The sequence below is a fragment of the Silurus aristotelis genome (assembly GCF_946808225.1).
Source record: "Silurus aristotelis genome assembly, chromosome: 5".
Classification (NCBI taxonomy): Eukaryota; Metazoa; Chordata; class Actinopteri; order Siluriformes; family Siluridae; genus Silurus; species Silurus aristotelis.
In genome coordinates this window covers 20,043,011-20,058,560 of record NC_139578.1, presented here as the reverse complement: position 1 = coordinate 20,058,560, position 15,550 = coordinate 20,043,011, and the positions used below count along the sequence as shown (strand labels likewise).

The 15,550-nt window shown below is 38.0% G+C and overlaps 1 protein-coding gene across 1 annotated transcript in view; it reads left to right on the top strand.

Moving 5' to 3' along the window:
- arap2 (ArfGAP with RhoGAP domain, ankyrin repeat and PH domain 2) overlaps window positions 1-13,552 on the top strand; it is a 78,334-nt gene extending 64,782 nt beyond the window's left edge. The window contains 10 exon segments of the mRNA XM_083541229.1: window positions 1,743-1,817; window positions 2,624-2,741; window positions 3,952-4,080; window positions 4,737-4,873; window positions 7,493-7,575; window positions 9,153-9,188; window positions 9,389-9,452; window positions 11,832-11,847; window positions 11,850-11,953; window positions 12,146-13,552. Coding sequence (XP_083397355.1) covers window positions 1,743-1,817; window positions 2,624-2,741; window positions 3,952-4,080; window positions 4,737-4,873; window positions 7,493-7,575; window positions 9,153-9,188; window positions 9,389-9,452; window positions 11,832-11,847; window positions 11,850-11,953; window positions 12,146-12,514 — 1,131 coding nt within the window. The 3' untranslated portion in view covers window positions 12,515-13,552.
- The last annotated feature ends 1,998 nt before the right edge of the window (window positions 13,553-15,550 follow it).

The window sequence follows — 15,550 nt, the reverse complement described above, 5'->3', positions numbered from 1 at the left end:
TATGATTCGCCCCAGCCTGTCTTGTAGCTTATGGTAGTCATTATTTCCTTATGCTTTACTGCAATTTTTATTTAATCAATATGTGAACACAACACTTCATATTTTGCCTAGCAGCAAGACAGAACAATTTCCTCAGATCAACTGAAGTTAATCTTCTGCCATCCGCTGTTGTCCAGGTCCAAAAAGTTGTTTATTTAATTGATTTTATTTTTCATTTGAGTGGAGACAAGAACGCTCGAATCGGGAGTGTATCCATGCAGAATAGAAGGTTATCTATTTGAAGGGTCACTTCTGTTACTGTCCCCTCAAGTCATGGGGAAAATTGGGAACCTGCTAAGGCAAATGAAGAAAGGAACAAACGAAATGGTAGAAGAAGCGAAGGCTTTTTGAGGGTTTTATGGTTGTCAATGTAGAAAGTTAATTCTGAAGTATGTTTAAGCATGTTATGACGACTTCCATGCTGTGTATAATGTGTAGAACTGTTTATTTCCTTTTCTTCCTTTTCTTTTACTTTATTGTCGGTATTGAGAACTGCATAAAGCACCTGAATTTTCAATACACTACACTTTTGCTTGGTCCTGTAAAGGCAGACTGTTAAATGATGTGTGACTTCAGTTGTAGATCATTTGGATTTACTCACTCTCTCACTCACGTGCACAAGCACGTGCGCACGCGCACACACACACACACACACACACACACACACACACACACACACACACACACACACACACACACACACACAGCAGTATGAACTGAATACAGCCTTGATTACTCTTTGTTAGGTTCATAATAGTAGCAGTTGCATTGCACATGGAGTTCTTTAGTAAATGTGAATAATTACAAATTTTTTTTTTCTTTCTGTTATAACAGATCAGAAATCTTGACATTTCTGTTAAAATGCGACACACATGGAAGAAAAATCAAAGATGAAAAATGAGTTCCTACTTGAGTTAGTGTTTCCAGCATAATTTGTATTATTGGTGAATTCATTCAGATGGACTTACAGTTTACAGACTTGCCACAAGAGGCAGCAGTTATTGTTCCTTTACTGCTGCTTGTTTGATCATAGATGGATTTCATTTAATGGGGAATGAGTAAGAAAAAAAAGATAATATATAAAGAGTTTTTTTTTTGTCTATGTTCAGTTTTAATACAGGAATGGGGGAGGGGGGGGGAGGTTGAGTTCTTCAGTTTGAGAATTCTTGCTGATGTCCATGACTCAGCTATCAGTTCATCCTGTGGGGCTTAAAGTAACAATATGTTCTATGTTCTATTAAGGTTTCATCAAATATTAAGGAAAAAATATTGCAGGAAAAAATAATGGGAGTTTGGGAGGTGAAGATTCATGTTCAGGCTGGAATTTGCAGGTCGCTTCTTATTTCAGTGTCATAACAAAAGTGTGAGCTATGTGACCATTTCATACCAAGGGACTGGACTCTAAATATAGCGTATTCATTATTTACTTTATACATCTGAATGCCCCAAAGATGCACTGTGAACTAAGTTGTTGTAGGGAACTGTGTAGTGTATTGTTTATGATATTTTTCTGATATTTGTGGACTGTTTAAATGGTAAAGAATCTTTTCTTGTTTAATAGCATTAACCTTATAATGGTTTATTCCAAAATTTGTAAACCTTTATTTTTTTTTATTTTTATTTTTTATGAATTTCTAAATTTCCCAGTTTTAAGTGTGTGTGTGTGTGTGTGTGTGTGTGTGTGTGTGTGTGTGTGTGTACAGTTCTCTCCAGCAGGTGACCTGATCTTAGAGGTTTACTTGGAAAGGAAGGAACTGGAAAACTGCTGTTTAATCAAGGTGTGTAAATGTGTGTGTTTAAGACAAATTAAAGAAGGTAATCAAAGAAGTCATTCATTTAATTCTGTGAGTAAATTTGTTTTATCAGCAGCAGAAGAGATTTGCAGGTAATTGACTTCTGGAAATGCAGAATTCAGCTAAATGTGTGTGGGTGGACAGGGGGATGCATGTTTAGATTTTATTGGTCTCCATGTGTTCTTGCAGGGATAGGAATATCTATCCATTTTTACCTTCTGGGGACATTTGGCTATGACAAGTGTAAAAAGCTGTCTTCTCTTTCATTCATTAATTTTGAGTAATAACTTTATCCTGGTTAGGGTCATGGTGGGTCAATCGCCTATTCTGGGACCAGTGGGTGTGATATGTGAATACATCCTGGTTGGGATGCCAGTCTATCACAAAGCATGATACATATACTGTACATGTGCCCAACTAGTGCCCATTTAGCATTCAATACAGCTACTGAACATGTTTTTGGGATGAGGTAGGAAATCAGAGAACACTGGGAAAACCCACAAGAACATCAAGAAAATATGCCAAACTCCACCCAGGATTCTGAGATCGAACCGGAGACTCTGGAACTCTGAGGAGGCAATGCTACCTACTGCACCAATTCACAGAAAAAAATTATCTTTTAGTTGTTGAGGTTTAGGTGTAGGCATTGCATGAATAATGTGTGTGTGTGTGTGTGTGTGTGTGTTTGTTCGAGCGGGAGATATGTCGCAGTCTATTCCATTCTGTTTAAAGCAATTTAAGATGGCAAATATATAATTGGACATCATGTGATGATTGCATCGTTGTGTCAGGTCTCTCCCACCATGTGCGCTGATGAGCTGACTGACATCCCTCTGGAGATGAAAGGCATACAGACAGGCCAGCATGACCTCTGGACCACGTTTGAGGTTATTGAGACTGGAGAACTGGGTATGATATGTTTACAGCAGCCCTGATTCTTTCTTAACGCCATATCACTTACAACCTATTAAAGAGAAGGAACATACAGTATGTCAGCACACCGCTGTCTAGCAGCTGTAACGCTGCAGGTTGCGTGAGTGCTCAGCCAGTTTATTAGTACCATTTCCTCTTGGTTAAAAAACTATTAACTGGCCCTGATGGGATTGGGACTATAAGGAAAAGAGGCGGTTCAGACTTGCCAGTAGCAGCCACCATGTTACCCCCTTTTGCAAATTAGAACCGGATAATAGATCTATTTTGCACTTGAGTGTGTTTTCTAATCAGACTCAGATTGGATGAGGATAATTGCAAATTTGCACTGCGTAATTATGTGCACATGGAGGGCAAAAAAAAAAAAAACAACCCAGCATTTTAATTTGTAATAGATTTATTTATTTATTTATTTATTTATTTATTTATTTATTTATTTATTATTTTTTTTTTTTGTAAAAATGGAATTTGCTGATGACATTTTAGGATTTGATTTAACTAATATAAAAAGGAGAAAGAAAAAAACCCACCACTATAGTGAAGGAGATACATTTTGTGGTAGATTGGAGTTCAATTGGAAGAGATACCACCCACTAACGTGACTGTAAAAAAGCAAGCCAAAAACACAACAGCACATTAATATAAAAAAATTGAGAACCAAAAACACAACAGCAAAATCATAAGTGCCATTTCAACGCAAAGAGCAAATTTGGAATTTAGTCAAGATAAAAAAAAAAAAAAAAAGATTTGTTCCCACTGAATATCATAGTGAAAATGATTTACATAATACGAAGTTGCTTTAAGGGTACAGACCTGCTAACTTTCTTTTGCCAATCCTTATCTTCAAGCACATATGGATATGATTGTCAGGTGTCCACATACATTTGGCCATATAGCATAAAAGAGCAGATCCCTTTTTAGGACTGGGTTACCATTCTGTTTATTGGCACAGTGGGAAAAGAAAAAGGATTTGCGTATGCATCTATATAATATGGTAGAATTCAATGCAGGTACATGAACAAGCATTTGAAGATTATGGGTCCTGTTTAAGGGCTCCACTGTAGCAGTGTTGGTTTTTCTGCAACTTGAACTTTCAATTTCCTTTTTTTTTTTTTTTCTGACTCTTGAGCCACTGAGACTTCAATGAATGTGTCTCACTTTATTTTACTTGTGTGTGTGTGTCCCTTAGAACGCCCATTACACTACAAAGAGAAGATTCTGGAGCAGGTTTTAGAGTGGAGCACGCTGGAGGATCCCAGCTCAGCTTTCCTGCTCATTAAAAAATTTCATGGATCTAAGACATCCCGTTCCAACTCTGGTAGTGCATCTTTACCTCTTTTAAGCATAAGGGACCGTCGCCACTTTTAGCCGAGTGCGAATCTTTTCCCCGATTCTTCTTCTCCACCGTAGTAAAATATCATTTCTGCATGCAGCTTTATTGCAGGATCACATCCCATCAACTCGGGCATCTTTTCTACAATTTAACATCATGTTCAGTGCTACATGATCCAATTTCTTCTCTACTATTAAGTGAAACCTTTCACTACATTACAGCCAGGCTCATTTAAACGGTTGCTTTCGGCCATCCTGCAGCTCTTCCAAACATTAGTAATAACACTGAGGAACACACGCACACTATTATGTTCTGTTCTGTAGTCTATTACCAATTAGCTGAAAGTAATGCAAAGTGTTTTATCCATAGAGTAATAGCACTTTACCAAACAATATTATTGAATCAATTTCCTGTGGACTTCTAATGATAGAATGATTGCCAGAGCGATTTGCACATAGTTATTTCACATTCAGGGAAATATGGTACATATCAAACATGCATGCTAATCAATTTAGTCACTGTTTAATTACAATTATGTCTGTCCGTAGATCTTATTGTGTGTGTGTGTGTGTGTGTGTGTGTGTGTGTGTGTGTGTGTGTGTGTGTGTGTGTGTGTTTCTGTCTGTCTGTTTGTCTTTCAGAAGGCCAAATGGACTTCACTAAAGGAGAGCAGCTGAAGTTTAAAGATGGCTCCAGCAAACTGCTTTCTGGGAACAAATTTCAGGACAAATACTTTGTACTGCGGGATAAGAAGCTTCTGCTATATAAAGATGCAAAAGTATAAATTCTTTCTTTCATCTAACCCTCCCTCCCTCACTCTCACTCATTCCCTGCCTCCCTTCTACTCTCTCTTATACATTCATTTTCTCTGTCCCTCCCGCTGTCCCTTAGAGACCACCTTCCTTCCTCTGTCCCTTAGACACACTCTTCCCCCCTCTGTCCCTTAGATACACTCTTCCTCCCTCTGTCCCTTAGACACACTTTTCCTCCCTCTGTCCCTTAGACACACTCTTCCTCCCTCTGTCCCTTAGACACACTTTTCCTCCCTCTGTCCCTTAGACACACTTTTCCTCCCTCTGTCCCTTAGACACACTCTTCCCCCCTCTGTCCCTTAGATACACTCTTCCTCCCTCTGTCCCTTAGACACACTTTTCCTCCCTCTGTCCCTTAGACACACTCTTCCTCCCTCTGTTCCTTAGACACACTCTTCCTCCATCTGTCTCTTAGACACACTATTTCTCCCTCTGTCCCTTAGACACACTCTTTCTCCCTCTGTCCCTTAGTCACACTCTTCCTCCCTCTGTCCCTTAGTCACACTCTTCCTCTCTCTGTCCCTTAGACACACTCTTTCTCCCTCTGTCCCTTAGACACACTCTTCCTTCCTCTGTCCCTTAGTCACACTCTTCCTCTCTCTGTCCCTTAGACACACTCTTTCTCCCTCTGTCCCTTAGATACCCTCTTCCTCCCTCTGTCCCTTAGACACACTCTTCCTCACTCTCTGTCCCTTAGACACACTCTTACTCCCTCTGTGCTCTCCCTCTCTCCCTTGCTCACTCTATCCCTCCCTCCCTCTTTTCCTCTCTTGTTCACTCTTGTCCTCCCTCCCTTGCTATCTTTTTCCCTCCCTTTGTCCCTTCCATGCTCACTCTTTTCCTCCCTCCCTCCCTCCCTCACCTTACTCACTCTTACCTCCATCCATCCCTTAGCAACTCACTCATTCTCTCACTTACTTACGCCTTCAATTCCTTTTTCACTCACTATCTCCAGTAGTCTTTTACACCACCCTTGCTTTCTTCATTCACTTATTCAATTGCTCACTTACTCATTCAAACCCATGGTCTGTCTGTTTCACTCTGTTTCCTCTCTGACCTACTGACTTACCCACTTACTTGCACTTTTTTATTCTCTTATTTCTTTCCTTCCTTTTTCTGTATAAAGCTTTGTTTCTTGTGTCTCTCTCGCTCGCTCTCGCTCTCGCTCTCGCGCTCTCTCTCTCTCTCTCTCTCTCTCTCTCTCTCTCTCTCTCTCTCTCTCTCTCTCTCTCTCTCTCTCTCTTTTTAATTATCACCTTATTGCAGTCTGGATCCAGGCAGATCAGGTTGATGGAGTGCTTAGTGCCTGTAGCAGTGTTGCAGTACCTCAGTTTGATTGTGATCACAATCAGCAGCTTCACTTCCTCCTCTGTTTGCCTGGAGAATCGCCGTTCTGACTCTTCTGATTCCCATACATTAGTACCAGCAGTGTTCGCAGTCCCTAAGTTCAGCTAGTGATTAAAAGTAAGATGAAATTAGCTGCACCGTACTGGTTGGTTTGCCTGCTTGTGGCATCTTGTTAAAGGTGAAATAACACATTGATTTCTCCCTTTTGAAATGAGGTGCAAAGCTGTGTCATTTGCTTGGAATGAACAAGGTGATTAAAACAGTTCTGCATTTCGTAAATTGTACTTTGTATCTCTGTGTTTTTTGTTTTGCGCTGTTCTGGTTTGTTCTCCCTTTGGGGCACGTAGAGTTAGAGCTGACACAAGGACGTGCAGGGAGTGCAATGTTTGTTAATAATTGATATTTGAAGGAAGGAAGTGTTTGTGTGTGGGTGTTGGGAGGCAGGTAGAGACATTTTAAAAGTAGGCTGTTCTATTCCTAATTAGTATAATATGTCAGAATGTTCTCCTAATTACTGAGTAAAGAAGGGTGCAAATCAGCTGTGAAGCAGAAATTTAATTGATATTCTGATGCTTTTGTTGTTCAAGTTTCTCGAGCAAACGAGTGGGCAAAAGGTTTCCGTGTGTGTAAGCGAGAGATTTCATTTTTTTTTTTATCGTTGTGCTCCTCTCTGTCTGGGGTCTGTTGTTCATTAATGTGAAATACATACCTTCTGGGCAACATTACAGTGTTGTTGGCATATGCTAGTTTAAACAAGGCCCTTGGGCTTGTTACTGCTGTATATAGGATAGTAGTGTTATTTTCCTTATTTCAAACAAATGAACACACACATTATATATATATATATATATATATATATATATATATATATATATATATATATATATATATATATATATATATATATATATATATATATATATATATATATATATATTTATAAAAATTTCTGGGATAGCACCGCTAAGTCAGTCATGCCGAAGTATAAGTCTCATTAAATTACAGCTCTTGTCACAGTGATGGTTTGGGAAAATATGACTGTGTCATTTTCCCTGCCATCTCCTCAAGCAAAGATGGTTTTATTTTCTACCAGGTATAATCAACAAAGCAGGCTAGAGCCAAATCGAATTATGGCCAAATTAAATGGCGCATGAGGGTAGATGTTATGAATCACATTTCTGACATTTTGGGGTCAAATTATCGTGATGATAATCTCACATGTAATCCTTTTTCCTCAGAGTTCTAAACCAGAGAGAGAGGTTCCTGTGGAGTCGGTGAAATGCTACCTTGGAATAAGAAAAAAGCTGAAACCAACTAGCAAGTAAGAATTTTTATTTATATATATATATATATATTTTTTTTACACATTCTTATTCATTAATTTCTAATAATCACTGTAAAATTTGTAATAAATAATTAGCAGTGATTATTTAATAAATTATTTGGAAAAATTGGGAAAATTAATGGGGCTTAATAGTCAAAATGACTTTTGCCATTACGAAACACACATTAAAGTTTCTGAAAATCTGATTGATTAAGATCGATACAAAATAATTTTTGCCTGAGCCTCTGTCCTCATTAATATCACTTGGAGACCATAGCTGTCTCAGATGCTTATGCCAAAGATTAGTTTTTAGTAATTAGTAATTTCTACCCCAGAGAAAGGATTTGTGAGGCTCCCAAAAAAAAAAAAAAACAAACAAACAAAAAAAACCTTCACATTTAAATCTCACAATAGCAGAACTGATCAAATGTAATTGGGTTTTAACACATACAAATGATCCATTTTGTCCTCTCCCGCTGGGAACACTGCAGCACTCGATTTATTTTTATTCCAATCATTTTATTTTCACCAGTTATAGTTTTCATAAATTTGTCTACCAAAGTTCGCTGATAAGTGTGTCTGGAATTATAATGATACCGCGTATAGGATGGAGGAAAGACAGATGCAACTGAACGAAGATGGAGAGATTAAAGGGAATATTGATCCAAGGCACACTGAGTGGAGTTAAAGAAAGGGTCCGAGAGAGAAAGACAGCTGAAAGTGAAAGCACGGTGCGTTTTCAAGCAGCAGTGATTCACAGATTCACAAGAATAAGGCTGCTTGAAACATGATAAAAGACGGGAAGCTGTGTGAAAGAAATGTTGTCCATCAAGTACAAGAGGCACCAGAGAACTTCTATATCCAAAAGGCAGTTCAGGTTCAAATTTGTCTTAAAATGTAAAGAAGAATTTTGTGGGGGGGGTTTTTGTGTGTGTGTGTGTGTGTGTGTGTTTATTTATTTATTTTTTGCATACTAAAAGCCACTGGTTATCTTTAAATCACATTATGTTGTGCTTATGAGCGTCATCTCTGTTTTCACTTTGTTCCTGAGGGGAAAGTTTCTCTGAAACAACCGACCTACTCGAAAGTGGAACCAAGTGGCATTTTGTGACACCAAGTCTAGAAAATCGTACAAGTTAAACAAAGCAGGAGTGCGCAAGGTTGTATGATCTGTACTCCCTGCGTGCCCTGTCTGTCGGCTAGAAAGCGCAAAGTGCTTTTATACACAGCATATCACAGCCTTTCTGTATATTTCGAATCCATTAGTATCATGTGCTGAAATATTGCCAAAGAGCAAAGAGCATGGAGGCCTTCCTTTAGCCAAAGCTTTTATTCCTCCCACCAGCTCTTTAAACCGCATTTAGGCCACAGTAAAGGAAGCTAAGCTGAATTTTACGGTTGCTTAGTGCTTAAGCAATCCTCTGGGGGTCAAGTTCTGTGACTGTTGGAAAGAGTTGAGAATAGACTTAAATCGATATGTGGGCCTTAGTGAAATGCTGGGAGGGTAAAGGTTTATGTGTTATTTTCTAGCGTGCTCTTTTTCTCTCTCTCACTCACTCTGTGATTCTCAACAGTTGGGGTTTCACAGTTTACACGCAAAAACAGCAATGGTAAGAGCAATTAACTTTCGTCTAATGGAACAGTCAATAAGACAAACCTAGATGCCTTGGTGTACTGTATGTTGTGCTTTATAATATTATATGTGTACATTGCGCACTGAATAAGATTTCCAGAAGCATTTGCTCTTTTGGAAAGCCATAAATAAATACTAGAAATATGAAGTTAATGTCTGATCATGTATTCCATTAAGGTATTTCTGCTGTGAGGGAAAAGATTCGCAGTTGGACTGGGTTACTGCTATTATCATGAGTAAGGTGAGTGCCTTTAGAGATTCAATCACTTCTATGGAAAATATGTTCACTCTATTTTTTTTTGTTGCCTTCATGCAGACTTAAGTGACCAAAATCCAGTAGTTTTTCACTGAAGCAGTTTTCGGTTCTGTGAAGAGAAAGAATGGGGGGGGGGGGGATTGGTACATGAATAAAGAGACAGTTTTGAGGTCATTCTCTGGCTACATAAATCACATTATCCTGAAAAGTCTTTTTGCAGAAATAAGGTCATGGAGACTGCCACAATCGCAGCAGCTCCATCACGCTCTTCTCTCCACAGCTGAGTGCAGCTACTGACCAAAGGCCTGACTCAGCTCAGCATGCATTAATAATAGAAACAGGGGGCACACACTGGCACAGGGGCGAGCAAAGATTTAGACGTTTCCCTCTTTCTGTACTCTAGTGGTTCTGTCTTATCAGGCTTACTTAGTTCTCTTAACTTTATTGAAAGCTTTTGTGCTTTTTCTTTGTCCCAAAGTAGCAATGCAGCATTAAAAAATAAAAAGCTTTTAATCACTTTCTAGGAGGAGTACAGTGGATTTCTGGTAAAGGATGGTTTAAGATGGTGAGACAGGAAGAAGAAGACAGAAGGAGGATAAGATGTGCTTAATGATTTTTTTTTCATACTTTTTTAAGCACATCTGTTTTGTGTGTGCTGGAGCAAACCCAGCAAGTAGATTAATTGATACTCTCAGACTCTCTTACTCTATTTCTCAAACTCACAGTCCCTGCGGTATGGTTCCCATAGCAATAGGAACAGTAGATGGGTAAGAGTACAGGTAGACGAGTCCCTCTGTTGCTAAAATGAGGATGAATGTGCCAAGAACAGGATCAGAGGCCGCTGAGTCACACAGAAAAGTACGAGCTGTCTCTGTTAGCAGAAGGAGGGCGTGCTGGTCGCTCAGGTAGCAGTGCAAAATGTTCCAGCACATTTGTTCTGACATCATTAAGGTTTAAAGTTGTTGTGGTTGTTTTTTCTTCTTCTTCTTTTTTCTTTTCCTGTTTAAATATATAGAGTTTGCAATGTTTGGTATTTTATGTGTTCAGTGGTAAGTTTAACATTCTCCATAATCATGTTGTGCAGTTGTTACTACATATCACAAGGACACACACATGCTCAATTATGCAGTTTTTCTGTGTTTATATGAAATGATGAACTATTCAAGCATGTCTGTAGTAATTTCCAGGTTATAATACAGTCCATAAAATGTAGATATGCAGTCTATTTTTATATGACAACAATCTCAGAGATGCACCTGTAATAATTACAATACACACAATACACAGTAAAACTAATCCCACTCGAATAGGGCTGTAGTCAGTCTTTATATTTGCCACCTATCTAAACAGCTGTATTAAGAACTTGACCTAAAACGTCTGACTTGAAGAGAAGGTACAGCGAGTGCTTCTAGACAGCATGCTGAACCAGAGTGATGAGCAAATATTTGCAAGCTCCGCCAAGCCTGTAATGTTTTCCAGTTCTCTGTTAAGCCACAGCAGATGAGGGAGAGACCGACTATGAATAAGCTGTGGAGCATCTGCTGCTGTAGGATTAAGCACAGAAATTCTTTCACCTTTCACCTGTTTTTGCCTCAGCAAATATTCAAGCGAGTTATGACTCAATAATCACCACTGTAGCTCCAATTAAATAGGTTATTTAACTTTGATTATCAAAGGCAATATTTCAGAACTGACTGAAATTGCTGCACATTCCCCGTAATTTGCTTGGTTTGCACCTGCTGATGGCATTGGCAAAAATTATAAATTGGCTGTGCTGTGTATAAAAAATGTTCTGTGGGACCTTAAAAAGACAACCCCCCCCCAAAAAAAAAAAAAAAAAAAACCCACACAAACAAATTTCTACAAGAATTATGGTATCAAACATCCAATCAGAGTGTGGTTTGACAATGCGGGGTGCATGAAATGGCATGAAATTGGCAATTTTCAAGGTCAACGAGACACCAGAACATTGTAACTGTTTTTATATCTTTGAGAATGGACACTTTAAAGTGAAGCCATCAAACACTGAACCTTTTAGTATTCTCCCTACACTTACATGGTTTATTTGATGAGACGGTAAAAAAAGTAGTTGAGAGGACTAATGGAAAGTATGACAATGAAAAGAATGCTTCCCTCAATCATGTTGTGTTAAAGAAAAGTAAAGTTAATTTATAAGCTTAGATGTGACAATCCAGTATCTTTTTTCTTTATGTTAATAGCCCAGCTTAAAGGCGAAAATATATTAATCTTTGCTATATGAAGTAAATTTATTTTATCTACAATGTCCATTTTCACTATGCAAAGTACTCAAGCGATAAATGTAACATTTGTGCTATAACTTTTTTGTTTTGTTTATTTGTATAGTATCAAGAAGACTTATGGCAACATGCAAAGCAAAGAGCAAATCCTGTGATCAACAAAGCAGCAGAGAGCATGCATCTGCTCGCCTGGGTACAGAGATTGAAGCAGCCAAAAACAGCAAGGAGGTCAGGATCAAACAACCTCCACACTGGCTTGAAGTCTATAGAGTTCTAGGGTTCATTCTATTATATTAAAGCTTATATTTTAGTTGCTGAAATTGCTACATTGTTTTTTTTCCCATGTATCTACATAGCATAATGGAAAGGGTCCCCAAGATTGGCATCAGCCATGATCATTCTCTTCACTTTCATTCACAGGACAACAGGATAGTCCCCCTGAATGTCAGTTCTGACAAGATGAAGTCAAAGAACTTAAGTAAATCTGATGCTTTGAACAGAATGGCAATGCTGGAGGACTGTTTACCGTATAAAAACCAAAAAGCGGATTCAATACAGGGACCGCATTTGGCCCCCAGTGGACCGTATCCAAGAGACAAAATGGTTGTCGAAGGATCCCTGCAGACTCGATGCAGACCTGTACCTCATCAGGATTCTGCTAACTACACCAAATCTCAGCAGAAAAAAACAATGATTGGATGCAGCACAGGACAAATGCCTCAGAGTCTTCTCGATGAACTGAGCACTGTTCTTAACCAAACAGGACGTATACCCAGAGAAGAAAGCTGAGAGCTCACAAAAAAAAAAAAAAGGCTAGAATGAAGAGGCGGAAAAGTCTTGCAAGTGGTATTGCGGAGGTTGAAAGAGCAAATGACTCTTTCAACCTCCAGAAGACTTCTAGAAAAGCAAAACAAAGCTGTACGTAATGTAAAATTTATATAGTGTGCAGTCTACATGGTGCACACCAAAGCTTTTCTCTTAGACCTTCACTAACCTTAAAAGAACATCTAACTGCTACCTTCCAGCCAGTACTATTGTACAGTGGTGTTCTGAAAGCAAGACAAGTAAGTGTATGTAATGTAAAGTGCTCTGGTATAGATTTCTGGGCCAAACATCAGTAGGAATGTGTGGGTGTGTATGCCTCAGAGTGTATAGAGTTCACATTCAACTTTGACCACAGTATAAAACTAGCTTGCTGTCTATGGATCACCTGCAGCACACCAGATAAAGGATGATAATTAGTAAAGCACGGAGTCTATTATGCAAAATGAAAACAAAATAAAAATCACACACAGGTAAGGAATTTTAGGCTAATTTTAGACAGGTTCTCTAGAAGAATGCAAGGCAACTATTTCAATTCTGCTTGATTTTTCAGTATTTAATTTCAGTGCTTTAATTGAGGTCTAGTGGAGGTCAGTTCACACAGTTCAGTCTTTTTTTCACGTCAAAACACTGACCAATTTAAAGTTTGTTTTATATATGGAAAGTATTTAGAATGAATGTGGCCTTTTATAGCAGGGGAAAAAAGTCCATTTCCTCCAGTGTTTACATTTCCTAAACCGTCAACAGAAGCATGCCCTTTTCTTTTGTAATATCCCAGGAGTCCAAGTCACCTAGCGCCGTTAAATAATGAATCTTTTTCTGAAAGGGTCTACGTAGGCTTGTTGTTGTTGTTGTTGTCCAGTTTGCTTTAAATATTAACATTTTATTATGCATTATGTAGCTTCTGCCTTTATTTGATGTTCTTTTCAAACATTCCCAGTGTGCACTATTGCCTTTTTTTTTAAAACTTGCAAAATTTGTATAAATAAATGATACTAAAAGTTAGTGTTTCTATTAAAGGTGATCAAAAAAACAGTCACACCCCTTTACATTTTATACCCCCCCCCATCCTATTCAAACCACACTTAACAGATCCGCTTTTGTTTTTAGACACATTTTTAACGTGCCTAAATAGCAGCTGCCCACACCCTCTTTTTAGTTAAAAATATTGTTAGAATTAATTAGCACGGTTATGCAGAGACACCTTGAGCACAGCCAGATGTCAAAGTCCTGAGGAACAAAGAAATGTGCCACCTCTATGTTCCTATCATGCAACTGATTATAGGGGTGTAGCAGAAATATGGTTTTAAAATTTGAGGTGTGGGAGTGTGTGGTACTCATCTGTTCACACTCGAATGTTGCAGGCAGGAGGGTGCATATGTTGTAGCTATTTTTTGCAGAAGATAAGTGATGGTGAGATTTGATATATAATAAAAGCTGTGATCTGAGAGCACCAAAGAAAATTTTCTTTTCTTTTCAACGAAAACTATAACACATATATATATATATATATATATATATATATATATATATATATATATATATATATATATATATATATATATATATATATATATATATATATATATATATATGTGTGTGTATATATATATATATATATATATATATATATATATATATATATATATATATATATACAGTACAGACCAAAAGTTTGGACACACCTTCTCATTCAAAGAGTTTTCTTTATTTTTATGAATAGTTTTCTCTTATTTTAATAAAAAAATTGTAGAGTCACACTGAAGGCATCAAGGGCTATTTGACCAAGAAGGAGAGTGATGGGGTGCTGCGCCAGATGACCTGGCCTCCACAGTCACCGGACCTGAACCCAATCGAGATGGTTTAGGGGTGAGCTGGACCGCAGAGTGAAGGCAAAAGGGCCAACAAGTGCCAAGCATCTCTCGGGGAACTCCTTCAAGACTGTTGGAAGACCATTTCAGGTGACTACCTCTTGAAGCTCATCAATTGAATGCCAAGAGTGTGCAAAGCAGTAATCAAAGCAAAAGGTGGCTACTTTGAAGAACCTAGAATATGACATTTTTCAATTGTTTCACACTTTTTTGTTATGTATATAATTCCATATATAATTCCACATGTGTTAATTCATAGTTTTGATGCCTTCAGTGTGAATCTACAATTTTCATAGTCATGAAAATAAAGAAAACTCTTTGAATGAGAAGGTGTGTCCAAACTTTTGGTCTGTACTGTATGTGTATATATATGTATATATATATATATATATATATATATATATATATATATACGTACATACATACATACATACATACACACACACAGTATGTCGAAAGGAACTGCTAGTTCTGCTGTGCATTTCTGCCTCAACATTGTGTTTTTATGTAGCATTGTGTAACTTTACGTCAGGCAGTGATTGATGGGCTCTCATTTTATATAAGGTGTAGTGACACCACTATGTCTATCAAATTATCGTGCCATTTGTAAATATCTTAGGTGAAAATAGGCATGTTCAGTTGTTAAAAGGAGAACATTTGAGTAGATTATGGGGTCCATGCTGTATGTAACAGAATGTGCAGGTCATTATTTCAATCAAATTCTTAGTATTGCTGCATCGGTGGCACAGGGATCTCATCCAACAGTTTTATTTACAACAAAAGAGATTCAGCCAAGGCAGGGCAGAGGCAGTAAAACTAGATGTTTAAACAATCCACTTCAGGAAAAAAAAAAAAAAGATGGGGCCAATATGATTCAAACATTTGCTCATAAATGATGCAGTGTGTCTTCCTAAGCCATTATTACTGAGAGACTCCTGTTTGATCAGGGCGCAGGCCAATTCAGTTTTTTTGGAAAGGAAATAAAGACAAGTCTCATGCACCGAGGCCTGCTTTTTGATGTCATTATTTATTGATGTGCCTCAGCTGATTTGGCACATATTGAAATAACTGTAAATAAAACCTGCTGTTTTAATCAAAGACGTGAGGAAGGGCCAGAGGGAACAAATGGGTG